The sequence below is a fragment of the Diabrotica undecimpunctata genome, chromosome 7 (genome assembly GCF_040954645.1).
Source record: "Diabrotica undecimpunctata isolate CICGRU chromosome 7, icDiaUnde3, whole genome shotgun sequence".
Classification (NCBI taxonomy): domain Eukaryota; kingdom Metazoa; phylum Arthropoda; class Insecta; order Coleoptera; family Chrysomelidae; genus Diabrotica; species Diabrotica undecimpunctata.
The window spans coordinates 22522106-22545886 of record NC_092809.1 but is presented as its reverse complement, the minus strand read 5'-3'; the positions used below and the strand labels follow the sequence as shown (position 1 = coordinate 22545886).

At 31.9% G+C, this 23781-nt stretch overlaps 1 protein-coding gene across 1 annotated transcript in view; it reads left to right on the top strand.

Moving 5' to 3' along the window:
* The window catches only part of LOC140445055 (lamin Dm0-like), a 34770-nt gene extending 13125 nt beyond the window's left edge, over positions 1-21645 (top strand). Inside the window, exons 2-6 of the mRNA XM_072536847.1 lie at positions 10259-10615; positions 11941-12133; positions 13077-13368; positions 15308-15478; positions 20732-21645. Coding sequence (XP_072392948.1) covers positions 10259-10615; positions 11941-12133; positions 13077-13368; positions 15308-15478; positions 20732-20855 — 1137 coding nt within the window. The 3' untranslated portion in view covers positions 20856-21645. The remainder of the gene's footprint in view (positions 1-10258; positions 10616-11940; positions 12134-13076; positions 13369-15307; positions 15479-20731) is intronic.
* The last annotated feature ends 2136 nt before the right edge of the window (positions 21646-23781 follow it).

Below are 23781 nucleotides of genomic sequence, written 5' to 3'. Positions count from 1 at the left end.
AGTACTGTTCTTTAATTTTCTGCTACATTATCCAATCTATTATTACTACGAACAGCGTAGGTGACAGACATCCCTGTCTAACTCCTTTTTTAATAAATATTTGTTCAGATAGTTCTCCTTCGTGCTCAACTCTTGCATTACATTTGTCATAAAGGTGCCTTATTGTCCTAATATATTTGTCTGATATCCCATAGTGTTTCAGTATATTCTACATCATGTTGCGGTTAATTGAATCAAAGGCTTTTCCAAAGTCTATAAAATTAATAAAAATTTCTCCATTTTTTTCCGTTTCTTCTTCCAAAATGATTGTTAAAGTGTTTATATGAACTATACCAGGGTTTTTCGACCGAAATCCTGCTTGGTTTATTCTAAGTTTTTCATTTATTTAATATGGTGATTGGTGTCCAATTTTCACATAAAGCAAGGTTTCCTTTTTTAGTAATTTTATTATCATTCCTTCGTTCCATTCTGTAGGTATATTTTCATAAGTCCATATATTTTTCAGTAATAGGTAAAACATATCTACTGACAGAGTTAAGTGCGCCTTCATTAATTCTGTTGGTATTCCATTTACTCCCGATACTTTGTCGTTTTTTAAGTGGTTTATTGCATTTGCCTTTCGTAAATTCCTCTTCATTTATGTAACACTGTAATTCTTTCTGTTTTTTTCTACAAATATATTCAGTTCCATGTCCTCATTGTACAATTCTGCAAAAAATTGAGTCCATCTTTGTGATACTTCTTTTCTTACCTCTTTCTGCTACTTCCTTTCAGTCTTTTTGTTATTTCATGTAGTCTTTGTGTCGTATAATTGGACTACTGCTTCTGCATTTTCTGCAATATGTTCTATGTGCAACCTGTTGTCCAATCTAGCTCGTTTTTTTTACTTCCTTGTTTTTTCTTTGTATTTTTCCTCGTATTTTTCCTCTAGTTCTCTTCGTCTTATGAGATTTGTCGTTGGATTCTTTGTTTTAAAACGATTTACTCTTATGAAACTAGCCATTGGCATTTCCCAAATATTTGTTCTGTATATCGAGACCATAGTTAGGATGGCATAATGTAGTAGAGAATATTTTATACTGTATTACTGTATTTAAATCATCTGTGGTTAGAGCATTCTAAAATATCTCCTTTATTGTATGTGTTATAAGTTGTAGCGTCATTATTGTTTTGGTTGAATAGTTTTTTAACTGTTTCAAAAATGTTATTTAAGCATTTATATTTAATAACATAAAACTAGTTTTCAATAATTTGTCTTTCTCTTGTAGCAATGTACTGTATATATTTAATTTCCATATTGTGTCGCAACATGGTTCTTATACTTTTGGAATGACATAATCACTATTTTTAGATTTCGTGACATTACCTCTATTTTTGTCTGTGGCATAATACAAGGAATAACTCTTATTCTATTTAAAAATATGAATCCTTATTTTAAAATATGAATATAATAATTAATTAATTAAAAGTTATTAATAAAAATTAAAACTATTATATCAATTCTAATGAAAGAAAGCCACTGGATGACTTCAATTTAACTTCAAATTCAATTTTCAAAAGAAAGTAGGGTATTACAGTATTAATTATTATAAGTTGTTTTTAAGAAGGCATGGGTTTTTCTAAAGTAAGTTACAGAATACAAATTTATGTAATAAATCTTTCTTTTTTATTTCTTTGTCAGTAAAGCTTTCGCGCTGGGAGTCAATACAACATAATATTATGTAATCATCAAAAGAAATGATTTCCTTTATTTTCAACAACCTCTGAACATGTAATATTTCAGTATTTGTTCACTAAAAGATAAAACTAAATTCAGAATGCGGTTTATTATACTATCATAAGTGAATATTATTCCCGTAAAACAATACCAACGAATTTATGGCAGTTTGATAACTTTTTGTTCCTAATATATAGATTCAATGACATCCTGTGTTTATTTTTAGGTTGACTTAACGCATTTGTTTAATCGATATAGTAGAAGTAATATTTGCTTTTACCATAATCAATAAAATTACGTAATGGTCTATATTTGTCACACAAAGACTCTTCTAATATTATAGTAATCGAAGAAAACTCACGTGATTGTACCTGAAGGCCAAAATATATACAGGGCTAGTCTAAAATCCGTCGTCTATTTTCTATGTTAAATATTATCGATATTATTTAAGTCGAGTGAATATTACTAAGAATTTTAGGTGCATATCATTGTTAAGTGGTTTATACAATGATATATCAATAAAGTATGTATGTTTCTTTGATTAGGTGCATATAAATGGTAACTAATAAGTAAATAGCAAAATAAAGAGATTATTATTAGTTTTTTAATTGATTTTACTTAAAACGTGATTTTTTTACTCAAACAAGTATCTAAGAGAAAAGACAGTTAAGATTTGATTTCACGTATAGTGCCTCTGTATATTCAAGATTCATCAGAGCGACTGGTACAGTAGCTCTAAAAGTGAGATCAAATCTTTTCCGTCAAGAGAAGCAATAATAAAATAACTTCAATAGAGACGCTGCAGCAACATCTGAGAATAAAACCATAATGTAGAAATCCAAAGATTGCTTGGTTGACGAAACCAAACTTCAGATTGTTGCTTTAATCTGCACCTTCTATAAATGGCAATGCAAAACAGACGATGAAAAAGATTTTTCTTCGTAAAAAGAGACAGCGCCCATTTCGATACATCAGCCTCTTCAATAACTAGTGAAAAGACATTCAGTATTTCGGAGATGGAAACTTTATCCCATTTTTCCATTTCCAGTTTTTTTCCGGTACTTCTTTTTATTTTCTCCTTCTGCGCATCGGAAGATTCTCTTCTTTAATTGCAGGATCGCCATGTGATGTTTACTTAGAGTTATTGAGACATCTTGAAGTATATTACGTTTCCAATAAACAGACATCAGTTGACGGAAGCCTGCAAACTGAGATAATTAGTTCAGTAATCACTCTTTACTGATAAGAAATCGCACAACGGAGAAGGTGTCTAACCGAACTTTGTGCAATTACTTGTGGATTAGCAGCCATGTTGTCATTTTGAGGCAGATTCTTGTATGGGGATTATTAGGATATGACTCCTGCTCTTATTCTATCCTCCACGTATTTTAATTTCATATTAGAAAGTGATATATTCTTCTTCTTAGCCTTCTGTAGTCCATGTTTGGACATAGGCCTCTCCCAACTCCTTCCATCGGTCTCTATACTGAGCAACATATTTCCAATTTGTTCCGGCTATTCTTCTAATGTCATCAACCCATCTCATCTGTGGTCTTCCTCTTGGTGGTTTACTTTCGTAAGGTCTCCAATGTTGTATTCCAACGTTGCTCTTTTTGTCTAGCAGTGTGGCCCGCGATGCTCCATTTAAGTTTGGCAATTTTTGTTGCTATGTCCTCGACTTTTGTTTTGGATCTTACCCAGTCGTTCCTCTTTTTATCTGACAGTCGTATACCTAACATTGCTCTTTCCATTGTTCTTTCTGTTGTGGCTAGTTTATTCATGTTTGCCTTGGTTAGGTTCCAGGTTTGACATCCATATGTCATGATAGGATGCATTGGTTGAACACTTTGCTCCTCAAGTGTTGGGGTATTTTGCGATTCTTAAGTATCCAACTAAGTTTTCCAAATCCTGCCCATGCTAGTCTTGCTCTTCTAGTAATTTCCGCACTTTGGTTCTCTTTGTCAAGTCTCAGAATTTGGCCTAGGTAGATATATTCCTGGATTTGTTCTATCTCACTGCCATTTATAGTTATACGTCGGGGGTCATCTGTGTTTGTCATTATTTTTGTTTTTTTCATATTCATTTTTAGGCCGACGTATTGGGAGCTGGCTGCTAGTTCCCCCTTCATAATTTGCAGTTCCTCGAATGCGCTCGCTATAATCACTATGTCGTCAGCGCATCTGAGGTGGTTTAACTTGTTGCCATTAACGTTAATGCCATAGATTGACCAATTTGTAGTTTTGAAGACGTCTTCTAGGGCTACGTTGAAAAGCTTTGGCGATATTACGTCTCCTTGTCTAACTCCTCTCTTAATGGGGATGGGATTTGTATTTTCGTCTAGTTGTACTATCGTAGTTGGATTTTCATATATATTATGTATTAGTTGCCTATATCTCGAATCTATTCTACAATTATTAATAGCTTGTTCTATGGCCCACATCTCGATACTATCAAACGCCGTTTCATAGCCGACGAAGGCAAGAAATACGGGTAGTTGGTATTCATTTGCCTTCTCTATCAATGTTCTCATTGTCAGCAGATGGTCTGATGTACTATATCCTTTGCGGAAGCCAGCCTGTTCAACCGGTTGGTAATTGTCCATTTTGTAGGTTAACCGGTTGTTAATAATTCTCATAAATAGTTTGTATACTTGACTGAGCAACGATATAGGTCTATAATTCTGTAGATCACATGTGTCCCCTTTTTTGTGTAAGAGTATTACTAGACTCTCGTTCCAGTCTTTAGGGATCTTGCTATTATGGTCTTAGACATTTTAAGCCTCTGTTGTTTTCAATGACTCGCTCTATTAAGTTCTCGTTCCACTTTTGTATGTCGCGTTTTAGTTCTGTTTCTTGTGCCGAATCCAAAATTTCCAATCTTGCTTTCAGAGTCTTCAATCTTACTTCCAATTTTAGCGTTAAAGTCTCCCATTATTATTATTTTGGATTCTTTGTTGTCTATAGCTTTTTTAAGGTCTTCGTAAAAAGAATTTATTTCCTCATCGGTTGCTTTTTCAGTTGGAGCATAAACTTGCACGATCTTTATTTTAGTTTTTGGATTTAGTTTTAAAACCATGTATGTAACCCTGTCTGATATGCTGTCAATTATTTGAATTTGAGATTTTTTCTTCTTGTTGATTAATAAACCTACTCCACCGTATGTGTAGTCTTCCCTGTCTATATAATAAAGTCTGTTGCCTGAATGTAAGTCCACATATCCTTCACCTCTTCTTTTAACTTCTGACAGTCCCATTATGTCCCAATTCAAGTTCTCCAATTCTTCTTCTAGTTCGTAGAGTTTTTCATCTTTTGCCATGGAGCGGATGTTGTATGTTGCTATATGGAGTTGTTTCCCAGAATCCTCGGGGCAGACCGTTGTTACGGTGTGGGACTGTGGAATAGAATTCCTACCCACCTTGGGTACCTTCCGTGTTTCCGTTACGATCGACATGTTTGGTTTTGGAGGTTTTGGCCATATCCCACCACGCTGGCCAGACGGGTTGGAGGGGTAGAAGAATGTGTCGTGTCCACCATTGTAACCGAACTTAGCGGCCTACTCAGTTCAGCCAACACTCCTCGGAAAAGATGGGTCGGCACCACTCATTCTTAATGGAATTAAATTTCCTTAATTCCGGATGTTACAGTTATACCGCTGATACTCGGTCGTCAGAGCCTCGTTTGTGATAACAGGGTTCAGCAACGGGAAGGTGAGGTTGACTGTTGAGTAGGGGAGGCTGTTTAAGACGCATCACTACCCCAATAACACCCAGAAAGTGATATATTATCCAATATAAATAAATCTAACAAGTTTTACATCTAAAATACTGTAGATAGACCGCGCTTAACAATAATTGTTGAGTAAATTTATTCGTATCATTGATCATTTTTTCTCATTTGTAGGTCAATGTAATAGTCTTTTATTTTATTTTTATTGTTATTTTATTTCGTTTCACTTATTTAAAAATTAAAAAGAAAATGAATATCTTATTTTATTTGATTCCATGTGATAAGTTAAAAGTAAAAAATTCCCTACAGAATATAAATTTTATATGAATAAGAAAAAAAAATTTGCTTGTTAGTGGAAATTCATAGTTTGGATTTGGACAAACTTGGATCCTTGCCTTGACCCCGTAACCGAATTCGCTCTTCATAGTTCTAGCCAAAATAAAATCCGAACACATTTTATCGGCAAAACAATAAATTTAGTGTCATCATTAAGGAATACCCCTCAGGCGAAATGAAGTAGGATAATTCGCTTAGGTATTTTATTTTTGGATTCTTTTCTGAAACATGTATTCTATTGTCTAAATATAACCTGACCTAAATAAAAATGATGGCTGAATATCTTTGCATTTATCAAAGCATATATTAAAAATAAATATTCGTCATTGAATTCATAATTTTCATGAATAGTACCAAAGACGTCGGCGTCGTAGTAATTCGGTAACAATAATTATTTTTGTATTATGTTTTTGTTATGATGTTTGGTTCACGTTAAATATATTGGTCAAAACTATTTCCAATATCTTCGTTTTATCTATTTTCATTTTTTCTTCATATGAGTTTTTAAATATTTTATTTTTGTTTCTAAATTATTCAGGTAAAATTTGAATAATGTAAGTTAGCTAATGCATTTTAGACAAACACTGACAGTAAACTCTAGATGCAGTTTGACTTTAAGCTTATAGACCAGAGAAATTAGCAAATAAAAAGAATTATTCGATACACTATTTGATACGGGTATATTTCCAAATCGTTCTCGTTCGGAAATTGAAACGTCAATAAAGGTATTAAAAAAAAACTATTCAAAAGATTAAACATCACTTTTTACTTCTAAACAATGTAAGATCGCTATTTGATTTTAAATACTAAAGGTGAAGACCAGTCAATTATTTTTGAAATTGTTGATTTTATTGCAAAAACAGCTTCAAAAGTCGATTTTTTGAAAATAATTTAACTTTTCTATATCGCATGATAATTGGGAAAATATCATGTATCCAGCTATAAAAATTTCAATAAGTTTCACTTAACCGTTATTGCGAAATTGAAATTGTTTATCCCAGAAAGATTTTATCTACAACGTTATTATTCTTCTTCTTAACGTGCCCCATCCCTAAGGACATTGGCGATCATCATGGCCCATTTGACTATAGTATTTTTCATATAAAAGTGCGTGCACGTCATTTAAGATTTACGACGTCAGAACCCCACAGCGTTGCCAAAACATCAGAATAGTTAGTAAGTGAGGAATTTTTAAAATGTCAACTATGTATTTGTCAAACTATTATATTAACAGTAAATACACTTAGTTGTAAGATTACTGCAACACACTAAAACACATAAGAAAACATTTTAATACAAAATTATATACATATTCTAAATTTGAAACTTACCACTTTTAGAGCATTAATAATAAAAACGTCCCGCCATTATTTCTTGTTCAAAATAATCGATCTTATATGAAAGCTTATCAGCTTTCTACAGACTATTTAGTTGTTTTGGCATAGCACAATCACAATACACAACAATAATTAGTTTTTAACGCTATTAATCTAAATTTACTATGTATTTATAAATACAATTTATTAATGTATAATGTATTATGATCAAATTGTGTAAGAAATCAAAACATAAACAAAATTCTTACTCTAAAAAAGCGGCAACACTTTAAACAATTTTACCGCACGCTGAACTGTCAAAAAATTTGAAGTATTCCCGTATCAGTTGCGTACAATTGTCTAATATATTTAATTAAAATTATTATTATGTGGAATATTAGACTTAAAGAGTTATTTCATAAAATTTATATTATTAATAATTAATTAATAACAAACGTTTTTGGTTATTTAATTAATATATTTCTAAAATTCCCAATATAATGATGATTACATGTTTCTGATTATTATACCATGATGACGCCTATGAAAGATCGAGCAGTTTCGTATGGGTTTCGTATTATTAGCTGTGTTAGGAAAATTTGAACTCTAACGTTGACGTTCTGGAAATTTTAAATATAAGTGACGTCACTTTATATAAATTGGGACGTGCACGCATTTTTATATGAAAAATAATGTATCTGCAGCCGTTCTGAAAAGTTCTATTGGCGTTTTTCCACTCCATTATATAAGATTCTTCAGCCAGGACGTGCGTCTTCTCCCCGGTCCTCTTTTGCCATCCACCTTTCCGTGTATGACCAGCCGTATCAATTCGTATTTCTCGTTTCTTAGTATGTGACCAATATAGCTCATTTTCATTTCTTTAAAGTGTTGAGTATTTCTTTATCGTTTTTCATTCTTCGTAGCGTTTCCGCATTTGTTATGTGTTGTGTCCAAGATATTTTCCACATTCTTCAATAACACCACATTTCAAAGTTCATGAGTTTTTCTCTGCCGCCTCTGTAATTGTCCAGGCCTCAACTCCATACAACAGGGCACAGAACACGTAGCATCTCAATACTCTAGTTCTAATTTCGATGTTGAGTTTTCCATTGCATAATATTGCTTTCATCTTATTAAAAGCACTTCTAGCTATCTCAATACGCCGTTCTATTTCCGTACTTCTATCCCATTCTTCACTTAGTTCGCAACCTAAGTACTGATATCTGTGCACCCTGCCTAAAAGTTTTCCTTTAGCATAAACACTGTCTTCCTCAATCTTGTTCTTGCATAGCACCATGATTTTTGTTTTATTTGTAGTCAGTGTCATTCCATACCTTTCGCAGTATTGGGTAATGCGATCAACCAAGATCTGTAGTCGGTCTCTGCTCTCCGCAAGGAGTATTGTGTCATCTGCGTATCTAAGATTATTCAGAATTGCTCCGTTAATAAATATGCCTTCATTTACGTCTTCTAATGCCTCTTTAAACAATTCTTCTAAATACATATTAAAAAGTAAAGGGGAAATCACGCATCCTTGTCTTACTCCACGATTTATAGGTATTTCTTTCGATTTTTGTTGGTCTATTCGTATTATGGCTTTCTGATATCGGTATAGATTGGCAATGATTCTCACGTCTTCGTCATCTAATTCTGTGTTCTGCAGTATTTTTGCCATTATTCGGTGTTGTACTTTGTCGAAAGCTTTTTCGAAGTCGACTAGACATATTAATACGTCGCAATTGACATTTCGACGTCGTCCGATTAGTGTTTGTACAGTAAATAATGCTTCTCTGGTGCCAAAGCCTTTTCTGAATCCCAATTGGTTTTCAGCTATTCTATCATCTAGCTTTTTATAGATACGTTCGTGTATCACTCGTAAGAACACTTTCAGAATATGGTTCATCAAGCTAATTGTTCTGTGCTCTTCACACTTCATTGCGTTTGATTTTTTGGGTATCGGAATAAATATTGATATTAACTGTTCTTTCGGAATCTCTCCCGTATAATAAATGTCATTAAATAATTCTATTAGTGTGCCCATATGATTTTTTGTTAATATTCTTAAGATTTCTGTAGGGATTTCATCTGGTCCCATGGCCTTCTCATTTTTTATACGTTTTAGCGCTTTCTCAATTTCGTCTGCTGTCTCTTTGATTTTCCGGTGTATGTTAAAACTGTCATGTTGTTTATCTAACCTTTCTATTTCTTCACACTTTTCTGATAGTCACTGATAGTCAGATTTCCTTAGCTTCTTTGATTTTGTGTTTGATTATTTTATTAATTTTTTTACTTATCGTTTAGTACTACTCGTAAGTATTTGAATTATTTGTGAGCTTGTTATAATTGAGTGTTTACTTGCATTATTAACACTGTCTCTAACTTTTTTTTTTCGATAACAATATAAGCTTTTATTAATATTCTAAGCTTTAATTCATTCCCACATGTACTTGACTTGACTTCAACATTTTGATTTAATTCTCATAAATTGAATGGTATGTAAATTGTTGTTTTTACATAATAAACTTTTTATACAACTGATATTTAATTGATAATATATGATGTATCTAGTTCAAAATAATTCTAAAATTATCGTTAACGGATAGTTAATATAGATAGGGAGAAAATCTATTCTCTAAGATATCAGATTAAATTACAGTAATTGCTTAAAGAAATAGCTCTCCTATTAAAACAAACATTTATTCCCCCTTGACCATTGGTCGTCTGGGGGTCTTGTTTGAATATGCATTCAGAGTTCAAGTTATAGAGCAATGGAGAAATGACACAGCCTTGTCGAACACCAGATCTAGCTTTATTTTCGGTAGTTCATACAATAATTTTTATGTGTATATTATATCTCTTTTCCTCAAAATCCAAGTTTCAGAAGGAGATTCAATTTCTGGGAATTTTGTAATGGACGGGTGCCAGTTCATGTATGGGTTTGGGAGCCAATTTGTATAGGATTAAAGTGGTTTTATAGAGTTCGGGAGCCAGTTAAGGTGCGCCGATTAAAAAAGACAAAATAAAATATTTTTTTCCACATAAAATAAAAATAATGTTACGTTAATCTTTATGACAATTTTACATTTCCATTTATGACAATTTTACATTTCCATTTATGACAATTTTACATTTCCATTTATTTATTTCCTTTTTTTTTTTTTCAGATCCATCAACAACAGTTGACCGAAACTCGTACTCGTCGTCAAGTAGAAATTAGCGAAATTGATGGTCGTCTGGCAGAAAAATACGAGGCTAAACTTCAAGAGGCTCTACAAGATCTCAGAGATCAATATGAAGGTCAAATGGCCAACAACCGTGGCGAAATCGAATTGCTATATGAACAGAAGATTAAAAACTTGCAATCGGCTAATGACAGACACCAGACATCTGCTTCCGGTGCTCTTGATGAATTGAGACAAGTTAGAACCAGAATTGATAGTTTGAATTCTCGAATTAGTGAATTAGAGAACCAAAATGCTGGTTTAGCAGCGAGAGCTAGAGATTTGGAGAAGTTATTAGAGGTAAGTAGTTTTATACTAAATTGTATTAGTTTAAAAATGTTCAGCAAGTCATTTTAAACCAAACCCAATAACTCAACAAATTTCTAATTTCTTAAATTATAACGGTTTCGCTATTCTTCCAATTATCCGTTCAAGAGATTCGTCAAGACACTTAAAGATTTTCTTACAAAATTTGTTAATTTCTTTAGTTAGTTCCTTATACAAAGTTCCTAGTAACCCATTAATGCAATGATTATGTGGTCTTCCAAAGATACATAAAAAAGGAACTGTGGTTCGTCAAATTGTGATGCTTGCAACAATTGAAAATGCCATTGAACTTCTAAAAATCATACGAACAAGCTGAATTTTGCGGAGAATGTCAATTTTGAGACCCGAAAAAAGTTTGTCACTCCTAATCCCGGGCTTCCCCCGAAAACCGCCCCTCGAAAGGGCTGAGGGGAAACTGAAATCATCGGTTTACCAAGAATCGCAGAAAAAAATGTTTCAAACAAGAAATGTAGCTGAGAAAATGATTATTAACACTTTTTCTGTAGAATTAACCTTTTCTCAAAACAACGCTTGAAGCAACCGGCGATTTAATGTGTTACGCGTGCGAAATCAATATTTTAGATAAAATTTGTATCTACTCAACGGTAAAAATTCATTAGCTTTTGATCAGAGTGTCATATCGACAAAAATTAAAATAGGTTTTAAAGATGAAGAGTGCGTGTTTCGTACGTAATTTTTGCATTTTGCCGTAAATAGCAAAAATCTTCTAAACTAAAATACTTTGAAGAACAAGTTTTGCTTAAATGTCATTTTGAAAAGAAAGTTCTTGTTCTTGAAAGTGTGTTCTTGTTTTTCTTTGCTTCGTTTTTTGAATATATTTTTGTCAAAAAAAAAAAAAAATATTTTTAACTTTAAAAGGTGACATTTCGATAGAAAATTTAATTTTGAACAACTTTTTTGTAGATGTTAATATACTAAAACTACTTAGAATTCACCCAAAGTGCCTAGGGACAAATTCACCCATTTCTCAAAAACGCACCCCTTTAAATGGTAGCACTCCGCGGTTTTTTGATATTTGGGGGTCCATTGACTAGGAAAATAATAAAACCCATTTAACGTTGCAGTTCCTTTTTAAAGTACTTACTCAATAGTCTATTTTCTATTATGGCTGATAGGATATGCATTTGTTGACAATTTTGGGAATTACCAACCTTAAAAAATAGCTACTGATAATAAAGACATAATTTAGCTGTAACTCCTTCCGATGAAGCTAATTTTTAAATAAATCTGGAATTTTTTAGTTTATTTTATAAGATTTAATTAAACTTACTTTTTAGAACGAGCGCTTGCGTCACGTGGAAGATCTTGCAATGCTAGAAAGAGAATTACATAGACTCCGAGAAGAAATGGCTAACCAACTTCAAGAATACCAGGATCTTATGGATATTAAAGTTTCTCTTGATTTAGAGATAGCTGCTTATCGTAAACTTCTCGAATCTGAAGAAGCTCGTCTGAATATTACCCCAACAGGTAAGGATCATGTAGAATAATAGTATAAGTCCGTATAGATGTGACTAGACCTTTCTGTTAATGCTAGGTTAAGGTAGTTTTAGTTAGTTGAAGTAAATTACAAAATATGTAAGATACTAAGTAAAAAGGAACGACAAGACAAATAACAGGATGGACTTGATACAGTCTACGAAAATACATATATTCCAAATGTTGTACTTTCTCATAGTATTTGAATTTCCTTCTTAAAATTATAAAGAAATGAAGGTCTCTCTTTCCTTATTCTCGTATAATTGCCGTTATTAAATCCTTATAATACATTTGAGTGCAAAAAATTAATTTTCCCTCGTGAGCCAGTCACCGTTAGCCATTTTTTTCTCCAAATATTTTCCTTAGCGCTTTTCATTCCCAGAGTTTGCACTATTTCTTGTTGTTTTTTATTTAACGTCCATGTTTCTGATGTAATTAAGCCTAATTACCGTTCACTATATTCTTAGTTGGGCACCATTTGATATACTTCTATTCCCTGGTAACCTATTTAATGCATAAGCATACTTTCTCGCTTTCACTAGTCTATTGTTTATTTCTATTCTTTTGGTTTTCATGTTATAATATTTCCTAGGTATAGCTTGATCAAATAAAATAAAATCAAAATGTAATTCGTTACAGGTTGAAACAAATTTTATATCAAAGTTTAGATGAAAACAAAAGATATAAGTATTTTATTTTTCAGGAAAAGTTGCGTCATGTTAACAATATAAAGCAAAAAAAAAATTGGTTGAAAAATACTCAATAGTTTGAGATATTTAATTTGTTTATTAAATGTTCCAATTTTTTCAAGTATACAAAAGAAGTATATTCCAACTAATTTTCCTAATAGGTGTATTTTAAAATTGATATTTTTACGTTGTTTATAACGGCTCATCGTGTGTAACATTCAATAATTAATATTATTTTATATTAGGTAGTGAAGTTCATGAAGTAACTCACAGAAGTCAACGCAGCTCGTCCCAACGTCGCACTCCAGTCAGATTGGGAGCCAAAAGAAAACGAACACTACTTGAAGAAAGCCAAGAATCAAGCTTAAATGACTATTCTGTAAACAGTTCTTCAAAAGGTGACATTGAAGTCACAGATGTCGATCCAGAAGGACACTATGTTAAGTTGCACAATAAAAGTAATCAAGAAGTCGCACTTGGAGGATGGCAAGTGATTAGACGTGTTGGTGATGAGGAAACCACATTTAAATTTCACAGGTACTTTGAGATATTTTGTATTACATTGAAAAAATACATATTATGTAATCTTATATACACTATACCGGGTGTCCAGAAACTCTCCTGACAAACGTTGACCGGAGATTCCTTAGATAATTTTAAGACAATTTAACCCAATTCACCTAGTCCGAAAATGCTTCCTATGGGAGCTAGAGCTCTTTGAAGATGACTGTTTGTAATTAGTTTGTCTTAAATGCCTCTAGAACGCTTCTATTTAGAAAAACGAAAACTGGTGCGATTATTTATCCCCTAGAGTTGAATCGATTCCATTAATTGCCAATTTCTAGTACCGGTCATAGGTGTCGGTTTTGGGTGGGTCAACGGTTATTTTACCGCATAACTTTTTTGTGTTCAATTTTTAGGTATTCGTGATACTAGATTATTAGATTTTCAGGTATTCTAGTAATAAAAGGTACTCTTATTTTAAGTCAATAGTAGTCACACATTTTTGTCACAATATGTTCTTCATTTAACCATGTTACATCTGTATATTTTTTCCCATCTCTTCGAAATTCTGCTATTTGTTTCAGATACTTTCTGCGCCATAAAATGATTTATTCTTTTTCAATAAGAGTACTATTCCTCTTTCTCTTTAAATACCTGAAGTTCATTTCACGTAAAGTACGTATCAAAACATGTATTTGGTATTTGTTGGTAATTCCTTTTTGAAATAAAATTTATGTACTGATGACGAATGGTCTGTTTGGTTGTATTATCCAATTTTATTTGTTTCCTTTCTCTTGTCTCAACCTTCACTGCATTATTATCGTTGGTTTCATCGTCTGTTTTAATTACTCTGCACACACTAGCTTCGGAAAATTTTGTCAAAATACTACTCAATGTAGCTACATCGCTTATATTTATATTTTGTTCTCTAAAATTATTAAAAATCATAAATTTTAAAAATTATAAAAAAATATAAAAATAAATATAAGAAATTATAAAAAATTATAAAAATTAAAAGTAAAATTAAATAAAATTACTTAAAATAAACAAAAGTTTTCATTGAAAATTATTAATATACCCACTTATTATTTATGATTATTTTTAGAATATAATGATAATCAAAATGAAATCATTTTATATTATATTTAACAAATTTTGAAAATTGCTAAAATCATTCAACAAAATTTTTAATGAAAATTATATAATATTATAAGAAGATTATATAAAGTTTAATCGACTTAAATAAAACAAAATTAAATAAAAATAAATAAAACTAAAGTTAAACAAAATAAAATTAAGTAACTATAATTAATATTAATTAAAATTACATAAACTTTTAAATTTTTAAAATTTTAAAGAACTGAAATGTGTAGTGTTATTATAAATAATATTAAAAATTCAGTTATAAGTGGACACAAAATTTCATTAACCTACAGATATTCATAAGAAGTATTCCCCAAGTGTCATTCTCTTTTTTTTTTAAATAAAACATAATTAGTGCCTATGTGTACTATTTTTTATGAAAGTAAATATTTGTCTTCAAAACTAGTATTTTTGTAACCTTCAGAAAAAGCAATCCAGTAAGAAAATTTAAAGAGTTTATAGTTGTCACTTATAAACCATTGCCTTAGCCGACCGATGTGTTAAATACAGAGGATTTGTAGATACTGTGAAAGTATAGTCAAAAATGTGTAAGGCGTCATATTATACACGGGTGTCTGCTCTGAAAATACTAATCAGATACCTCTGAGTAAGACACCCGTGTCTGTTGTGGCACTCAACCTGTTAAAATAGTATTTATTTAATATATTTTCTTAAATTAGCACAAAAATTTACGTTATAACGGTACTTATATAATAATCGTATTCCATTCGTCAAAATAAAATTTATATTTGAAATACAGATTTAGGCAAGATCACAAACTTTATATACTGTATTTTCTTGTTTTTAATAATATTTTGTACATTTCTAGGTCATTAAAACTGGAGGCTAATGGTTATGTAACAATATGGAGCTCTGACCTCAACAAAGATCACGAACCTCCAAATAATTTAGTTATGAAGGGTCAAAAATGGGTTGTAGGTGATAACATGGTCACCACAATATTGAATAATAACGGCGATGAAGTGGCGATCTCTGAAAGGTAAGAAATTCTTTAAAATTAAAAATGTTTTAAATTCTTAAAAATGAAATTGTAGTTGTAACAGCAATGGGCCCGTAACAGTTGTAGCTACTATATAACCCATATGTACAGATCTAAAATCATATTTTAAACTCATGAAACAAATGGAATAGAACCTGTCACCTTCTTGCTTTCATTATATTGCATGGTCGCGAATATATTATTATCATCCTTATTCCATGTTTCATCATTTTATCAAATAATATTACAGTAGAACCCCTCTAATCCGTCACCCTCGGGACTAGCAGTATGGTCGGAACGCAAGAAAGGTCGGATTATCAGAAAAAGTCATTGTGTATGACGTATGTATGTGTTTTTAAAAAACGACTGTATTATTCTCTACAGTGATATAATAAATAATTATATTTCAATAAAATACAAGAAAGCTTTTGTTTGTACATTATTTATTAAATATGTATGTAAATATATAATGTCAAAAAAGGTAGCATAAAAATTAGTGCTTACCTATGTAGGCCTACTTAGTAAAAAAATCAGTAATAGATTTTTGTTTACAAGGTGAAATTCTGGATTTAGCTGCAATGTTCCTCCATTTTTTCATCCACACGATGTCCATCGGTGTTGATGCTGAGTTCTGCTCAATGTACTGAAGGCCAATTTCAAAAGCATTCTTGGCATCGGTGTGTGAAATCCGGACAGGAGGCTCGTCATCATCATCACTGTCGGATTCTGAGTTCACGATTCCGTCACCGTCACGTTCCATAACAGCGGCAACAATTTCGTTATCGTTCAGCACTTCACTGGTTTCGCAGTTTTTGTCACATTGTTCAATCCACTCCTCAACTTCACTAGCAGGTATATTTGCATCCAGGGTCTGAAGATTGGTAACGATTTCCTGCACGTCGTTTTGCTCATCTTCGACCTGGTCAATTTCGATCATAACTTCTGGCCAAAGCTTACGCCAAGATTTTCTTAGCGTGTCAGGATTTAGTTCTGCCCAAAACTCAGCCATTGTATAGATAGCATCTTTAATGTTGAGTGATTTCATGGCTTGGAAAATATCACATCCTTCTTCGGATTTTTCTAAAATCGAGCTTATGTATTTTCGGCGATAACGCCTTTTAAAACATTCTATCACGCCCTGGTCTATAGGCTGGATAAGTGATGTGACATTTGGTGGGAGGAAGATAGCTTTTATATCCCCTTTTACTAAATCTTCCTCAGAAGGGTGCGATGGTGCGTTGTCTAATAGCAGTAGAGCTCGAACAGGAAGATTTTTTTTCGTCAAGTCCTTCTCAACACATGGCACAAACTCGTCAAAAAACCAAGATTTGAAAAGATTGCAGTCCATCCAAGCAGATTTTTGGTTGCGATAATAAACCGGCACGGATGATAAGTTTATGTTTTTGAAAGCCCTGGGCTTCTTAGATTTGCCTATGACAAACAGCGAAAGCTTGTGTGTTCCATCAGCATTGCTACAAGGAGCAACAGTTAGCCTATCTTTCATGAGTTTCGTTCCCGCTACGGTTTCATTTGACGCACTTAAGGTTTTGTTTGGAAGCATTTTATAGTTTAGGCCTGTCTCGTCTATGTTATAGACTTGGCAAGGTAACAGTTCATTTTCTTTTACAATTTGTTGAAACTTCACAGAAAACTCCTTAGCCGCCTCGACGTCAGCAGATAATTTTTCACCACAAATTGAGACAAACCGGATACCATGACGGGTTTTCCAACGATCAATCCAGCCTTCACTGGCTTTAAATTCACTTCCGACTTCTAGTTTTTTGTGCAAAATTATTGCCTTTTCTTTTATAATTGGGCCAGATATCGGAGTTCCCTTCCTTCTTTCTTGACTGAACCACATCCATAGAGCACTATCAAGCAGTTCAAGTTTAAGCTTTTTTAATGTTTTTCGCTTTTTAAGAGCGTTTTCTCCATCTACTATCGTCATTGTATGTGATTCAATTTCTTTTCGATTTTTTCTCCAATCCTTAATAGTCGTAACGCCTACATTCAGTTCTTTGGCAATTTTTTGTAGTGATTCACCTTTGTCCAGCCTTTGAAGCACAGCAAGTTTTTCACTTAACGAACGCGTAACGTGTTTACGTTTTGCTCCTGACATGTTGAAAATAATGTACACACTTTAACTCACAAATTTCGAAATAATACTGACAGAATGGATTGTGATTTTCGGAGAAATTTTCGTCGTAAACAAATCGACCGCCGGGGATTTCCGCGAAGCCAAGCAGGTCGGATTACCCGGAGCGTCGGACTATCCGAGAGCGGACGAGAGGGGTTCTACTGTACTTACAAATCTCTCTACACCTCTCTCTTTTTTTCACGTATATAATCCTTTGATTTATTTGTCAATCTCTTAACTTTAAGATTATTTGCTGTTTCATTCATTTTGTGCCCTTACGATTTTATTTATTTTGTTCAAGTGTTCAGACTTGTCAACTATAACCAATGAATATACATTATATTTTTTGTTTTTTATTTTGTGAGCTATAACCAATGAATATTTTTTGAGATATAATTTTTTTTAATATGCACCTTAATTGTCCGGATGTTGCTTAATTCAATCTGAATCCCCTTTTTATCTCATGCCATTGCTGTTGTATTTAATTTGTTCAAAATCCTATTAAAAGTTTTAATAATGTAGATAATTTACTGCATTAAATTTCGCAGTTACATTATCAGCTTTATTTGCTTCTACCTCATCCTAAACGATGTTGTCCATCTAAACTTGTAATTTACACGATCTATTCAATAAGGAAGACAAAACAGCGATGAACAGCAAAAATTAAATTTGATGATGATAACAAGGAAAAACAACAAAAGGTAGCATAACGTCCAAAGATCAGGGAACAAAAAAGAAAAAATATATAGGAAGCAAAAAATATAATAAAAATAGCAACACGAAATATTAAGACGGTATTACTGACTGGAGAGATCGAAAAAGTAGAAAGAGAGTTAAAAAAATACATAATAGACATCGGTGCGATACAAGAAGTAAGTTGAAAAAAAAACATGATAAATCACATAAGGAGAATGTGTATTTATGTACAGCTGAGTTGACAAACAAGGCAAGAATTGAGTGGGATTTTACAAGAATAAAAAAACTCACAAACAGCATAAAAAAGTTCAATCCGATAGACGGGAGGATCGCCACACTGAAACTAATAATGGGAAAACACTACGTATAACATTAATAAATATATATCCTAGAACTAAAACATTCGTTCCAATAGAAAAAGATGAATTGTATGAAAACCTAAATAAAGCATGAGACAAAATATCAAAAAAAGACATGCTATTAATACTGGGAGACGCAAACGTATAACTGGGGAAAGAGGGATACTTGAAAGACCTAGTCGGAAACAGAAAAGAAACTTTACACGAAAAAACAAATGACACAGAATGTGTCAATTCACAGCAACACTAAATATGACTTTCCTATCGACAAAATTTGAGCATCCAAGAAAACATATAAGGCAACCTGGAGACACCAATCTGGCAGTGAGAATCAAATCGACCACATCGTAGCAACCAAAGAGTTAAAACACAAAACACTAGACACGAGATCTTACAAAAGGACAAACGTGAACACGGACCACTTTCTGGTAGTAATAAAAATGAGTGTGCTCGGATAAAAAAAATGATATCAAACTAAAGCAAACTCTAACAAATGGACCATAGAGGCGTTGGAAGAGACTGAATAACAGAAAAAATTGAACAACAACAACACAAAATACGTTCTACAACAAAACAAGAGGTCTAGAAAACCAAAAACGAGAAACCGTATTTGAAGATAAACAGATCAGCAGAATATGGGAGGAATATGAAAAAATGCTATTCACCATGTATGGGTGTTTATATACTCAATTTATTGAATTTATTCATTTTATGCATACAAAAAATCCATTCTTCGATTGTTGTCTTTGTAAAAACATCGATAACACAGGCATTAAAGTCTGCAATTGTGGAAATCAACTCCTTTTCTATTCTTAACATAGCAAGTGAATTTAATATGTTCTGGTGCATTGTATTTCTCAGTAAACATTTAATCCTTTTCAATGTAGAATGGTACACTTTCGACACTGGTCATTGGAATTGTACAGATTAATTTTAATAACATGACAATTTCACTAAAATATTCGGTCAGGTTTCTATCACAGAGAGATTCTATCATAGAAAGAGGTTGTAAGATTGCCATGCACTTCCGCATGGTGAAAATCTTTTTTGCCATAAATAATAATTTCTAACTTAAGTTTTTCTTTCTGAAAAAAAAAGTTTTGAAGCCAAGAAATGTTCTGTAAAATGAAACCTATCTTTGGCCTGATTAATCAGGATATCACACACCTCTTTTTTTGTGCAGAATATCATATTGAAGGATGGCGCTTCTTCGGTGATGAAGGAGGACGGTCTAAGTTACGAATATTTGAAATGGCTTTGTCAAAACTGTTTAAAAATCTGTTCATTTTAACGACATCCAAAGACCGAGATTGAAATTCTTTAAAAACAATTTCACAGTAGGGAATTATTTGAGCGAAAGATGTAAGCCAATAAATGAAACTTGCATTATTTAATTAAATATCCCAGCAACGCCGCTGCTTGGTTTATTGTGGTAAAATTATTCTCGCTGCTCTCTAATATACTCTCTGGGCAATTTTTTAGAAGCTCTTTGTTTTCAAAAATGTTTCTTACAGTTCGTTAAATTTTCATCTTATTGCTGGTGCTGCCGAAATATCTTTTTTTTTTCACTGTGTCGTCCAGCATGATAGTTCTTTTTGCTGATCTTGAAAAAAAGCGGAAATGCATGTAAATTGGAGAAAGAAGAATGAAAACAAATGTCAGAATTAAAGAAGAATTAAAGGGAGAAAATAGGGTTATACAGAGACGCCCACACTCAGTAAGATATGTTGAGAACTATAACTAACTGTCACCACTATGACCCAGGTGTAGAAGGCCCAGAAGAAGATGGCTAGATGATGTAGAAGATGATATAAGAACAATTAATGTTAAAGACGGGAAAGTTCAGTGGAAAGACAGGAAGAAATAGAAAAGAGTCACGACAGCGGCAAAGACACACAGTAAGGTGTAAATGACATGGAGAAATAATCCACCTCATCCAAGAATAGGATTATGAATGAAAGCCGTAATAATTGACTAATTAAATTAATTTTTGGAATATTGTTATTTTCCATTTTGATGATAATTTTAAATTGTAACTTTTGATTTTTTTTTTATTTTTAGGGTTAAAAGACAATTAACAAGCTCCCATCTGAGACACAGAGAATTAGCAGCTGGTTACCTATCAGAAGAACTCCACCATCAACAAGGTGATCCACAAGTAGATGAGAGATGTAGGCTTATGTAAAGTTAACATCTCATTTAATTTTTTATTTACAGTTAAGGTTGGAATGTTACAGAAATAGGTTGTGCTCCTTAGGACGCTTTTTAAACTGTTTTTTAAGTGATGTTCTTAATATAATTTTCTAGGACACGAGGAACACAACTTATTCTGTTATTGACAAAAAACTCACTTAAAATTGCAATTAGACAACAGTAGTAAGTAATACGAAGAATACAGGATGAAGTAAGAATTATTGTTTATAAACTGTCTTAAAAAGAGTTTTATATTTCTGTTAAATATCTTACATACAAGTTTTGAATTAGTTCACGTTTTTATAAATTTAGTGGAGTCAACTGAAAAATACATTATTTTATTAATGCATTAATACTTCATCCTGTTGATAGTTTTTTAAGATAGATAACAAACTGCCATTTCAATAAGTTTTCTTTTCACTAACATTGTTTATAAGTATATTTATAATTGAAAAATTATGTACTGTTGTCCCCAAAACATTAAAGTGTTCTTGCATTTATTTAAAAAAATAATAAACTTTTTATATTAATGGTGGTTCTTTTGTTTTTGAATAAGTTGTTAATGCTTTTTTAATTATATGGTAAAATATAGTGTTGGACAGGTGCTACAAAACCTATAGGAATAAAAATCTAGATTTGGCTTTAGTTTATATTTTATTGTATATCTTTATTCTGGATCATCGAAACTTAAACATATTATTTATTTACAAGAATCTTACAGTAATGTGTGTAATATTTACAAGTATTTATCTGATATAATAAAACTAACACATTCGAATTTGTCTAATCTTTTTTATGTCACTAGATTCTCAATTTGTGTTCGATTTATATAACTATTTTGAATAAAAATGATGTTCATTCTATCTCAAAATTTTGTTTTACAACTAAATATTTACAAACACCATTTTAAGACATCTACAAATAATTCAAATTATAACTGTAGTATTAATCCATCATCTAATAGGCCAGAGAAATTAGCAAATAAAAAGCCTTTTTCATGACACTCTTTGATAGAGGTATCCAACAACTGGTTGTAATAGATTTGGTGATAACAATATCTAATAAACAAAATGTGCAAAAGATTAAACGGGGTTTTTTAGCCTATAAACAAAGTAAGATCACTACAGACGGAAAAATGAAATATTACCGATGAACGATCACATCAATCACTTATTTTGTATTTGCTGTGTTTTTCTATAACAAATGTTTGTTATTTATATAAAAAGACGGCAAATTATACAAAATAAGTGATTGATATGATCGTTCATGGATAATCTTTCATTTTTCGGACTGTATTTGATTTTAAGTACTAAAGGCGAAGACCGGTAAATTATATGGAAAAGTCACACAGTTTTACTGAGAAAATCCTTTAAAATGAGTTTGTAAAGTTATTTCTGCTAATTTGTTGCTTAAATTTAATATTAGGAGAAATAACCTCTTCTAATAATAATAATAAAAAGGTAAAATTTTATAAAATAAATATTTATTTTAAATTTTTTAACAAATTACTCGATTAAATACATAAACAATTCCCAAATTAACTAATCGCATTTTATTATCTATGCCAAGAGGTACCCCGAATTAAAAAAAATAATTTTCGTTGATTAGAACCGGATATATTGCGACTTTAATAAATTTGAATTTATGAATTCGGTTTTTGAAATAAAAAAATATGGATGTCTTAACAACATGCCCCACATATTATATTTCTTATTTGAAATTTAAGGGTTGGGCTGCTGGAAGGGGGGGAGTTTACACTGGACAGGTATCTGTATCCTTAAAACATGGCCCTTTTAGAATAAAAATCTACCTGTTTTAGCATTTTTATAGAATTCAATGAATATTTCCAAATATCAGGGCGGACTTTTGAGTGGCTAACCCTGTATAATATATATTATATAGTATTAAAACTTTATTTTTTTATGATTATCTGATACTTTGAATAATGCTCCCGTTTGGTAGAAGCTAGTAAAAAATTATATTTATGGAGACAATAGTGACAAATTGGAATACACCAAACGACGTTGGATGTGCACTTATATCTCCCTCCCACCTATCGTAGTCCACCGTAATAAGCAAAGCCCCACCTCTTCTCTACGACGTAGTAGTATGGATGTTCCCTTCTAAGCAATTAAAAAGTTAATTTAATTAGTGCTTTCATGTTTTGTGGTTCAGCCAGTTTCTTGTTCTCTAAAGCGCTCGACAACAAGAATTGCTGAAAGTCAGGTTTTTGTCAATATTTTTTAGTATTAAGAGAAAAATGGCAAAAGTGCTCTTATGCTCGCTCATTTTTGACGATTGGAGGTTGCTTATTGCATATTTTTTGTACATAATAATTATAAACGTATTTTGACTAAGTTTATAATTATTATTACTGAAAAGTATGAAATCTATTACAGAACTGCTTGTGTTTTTATAAGTTGAAAGAAATTATTCCAGAAACGAGTATGCAAAGTGCACATTTACCAGAAAAATATATTTGGATTTTCTGTATGGGGATTTCCGAACAACGATTATGTTTTAAAAAGTATTTATATACTTTTATATATGTTTATTTTATATAAATAATAAACCACTCAAGTACAAGTTGATAAAACTATTAAAGCACGAAGTTCTGAAGTCGCTTTTTACCGAATATGCTTCTGATTAAAGTCAATGATTCTGAAATTTTATTTAAAAAGTTCCTGGAAAAAGAAAACCAGGTTTCTTTGGAACTGATTGATTTCCTCTAAAAATAACTCTCATTTTATACTTATGTTAGTATCTATACTAAACTGGTACAAGTATATTTTCAAATATCATGAATCTTCGTTTGATCAATCCCCATTTTTCTTAGTGTAGTTGCGTCTTTCTACTTCAAAGTTTTTAGATGACATATTGTTACTTATATAGTTTATAATGAGTGCTTAATGATATGC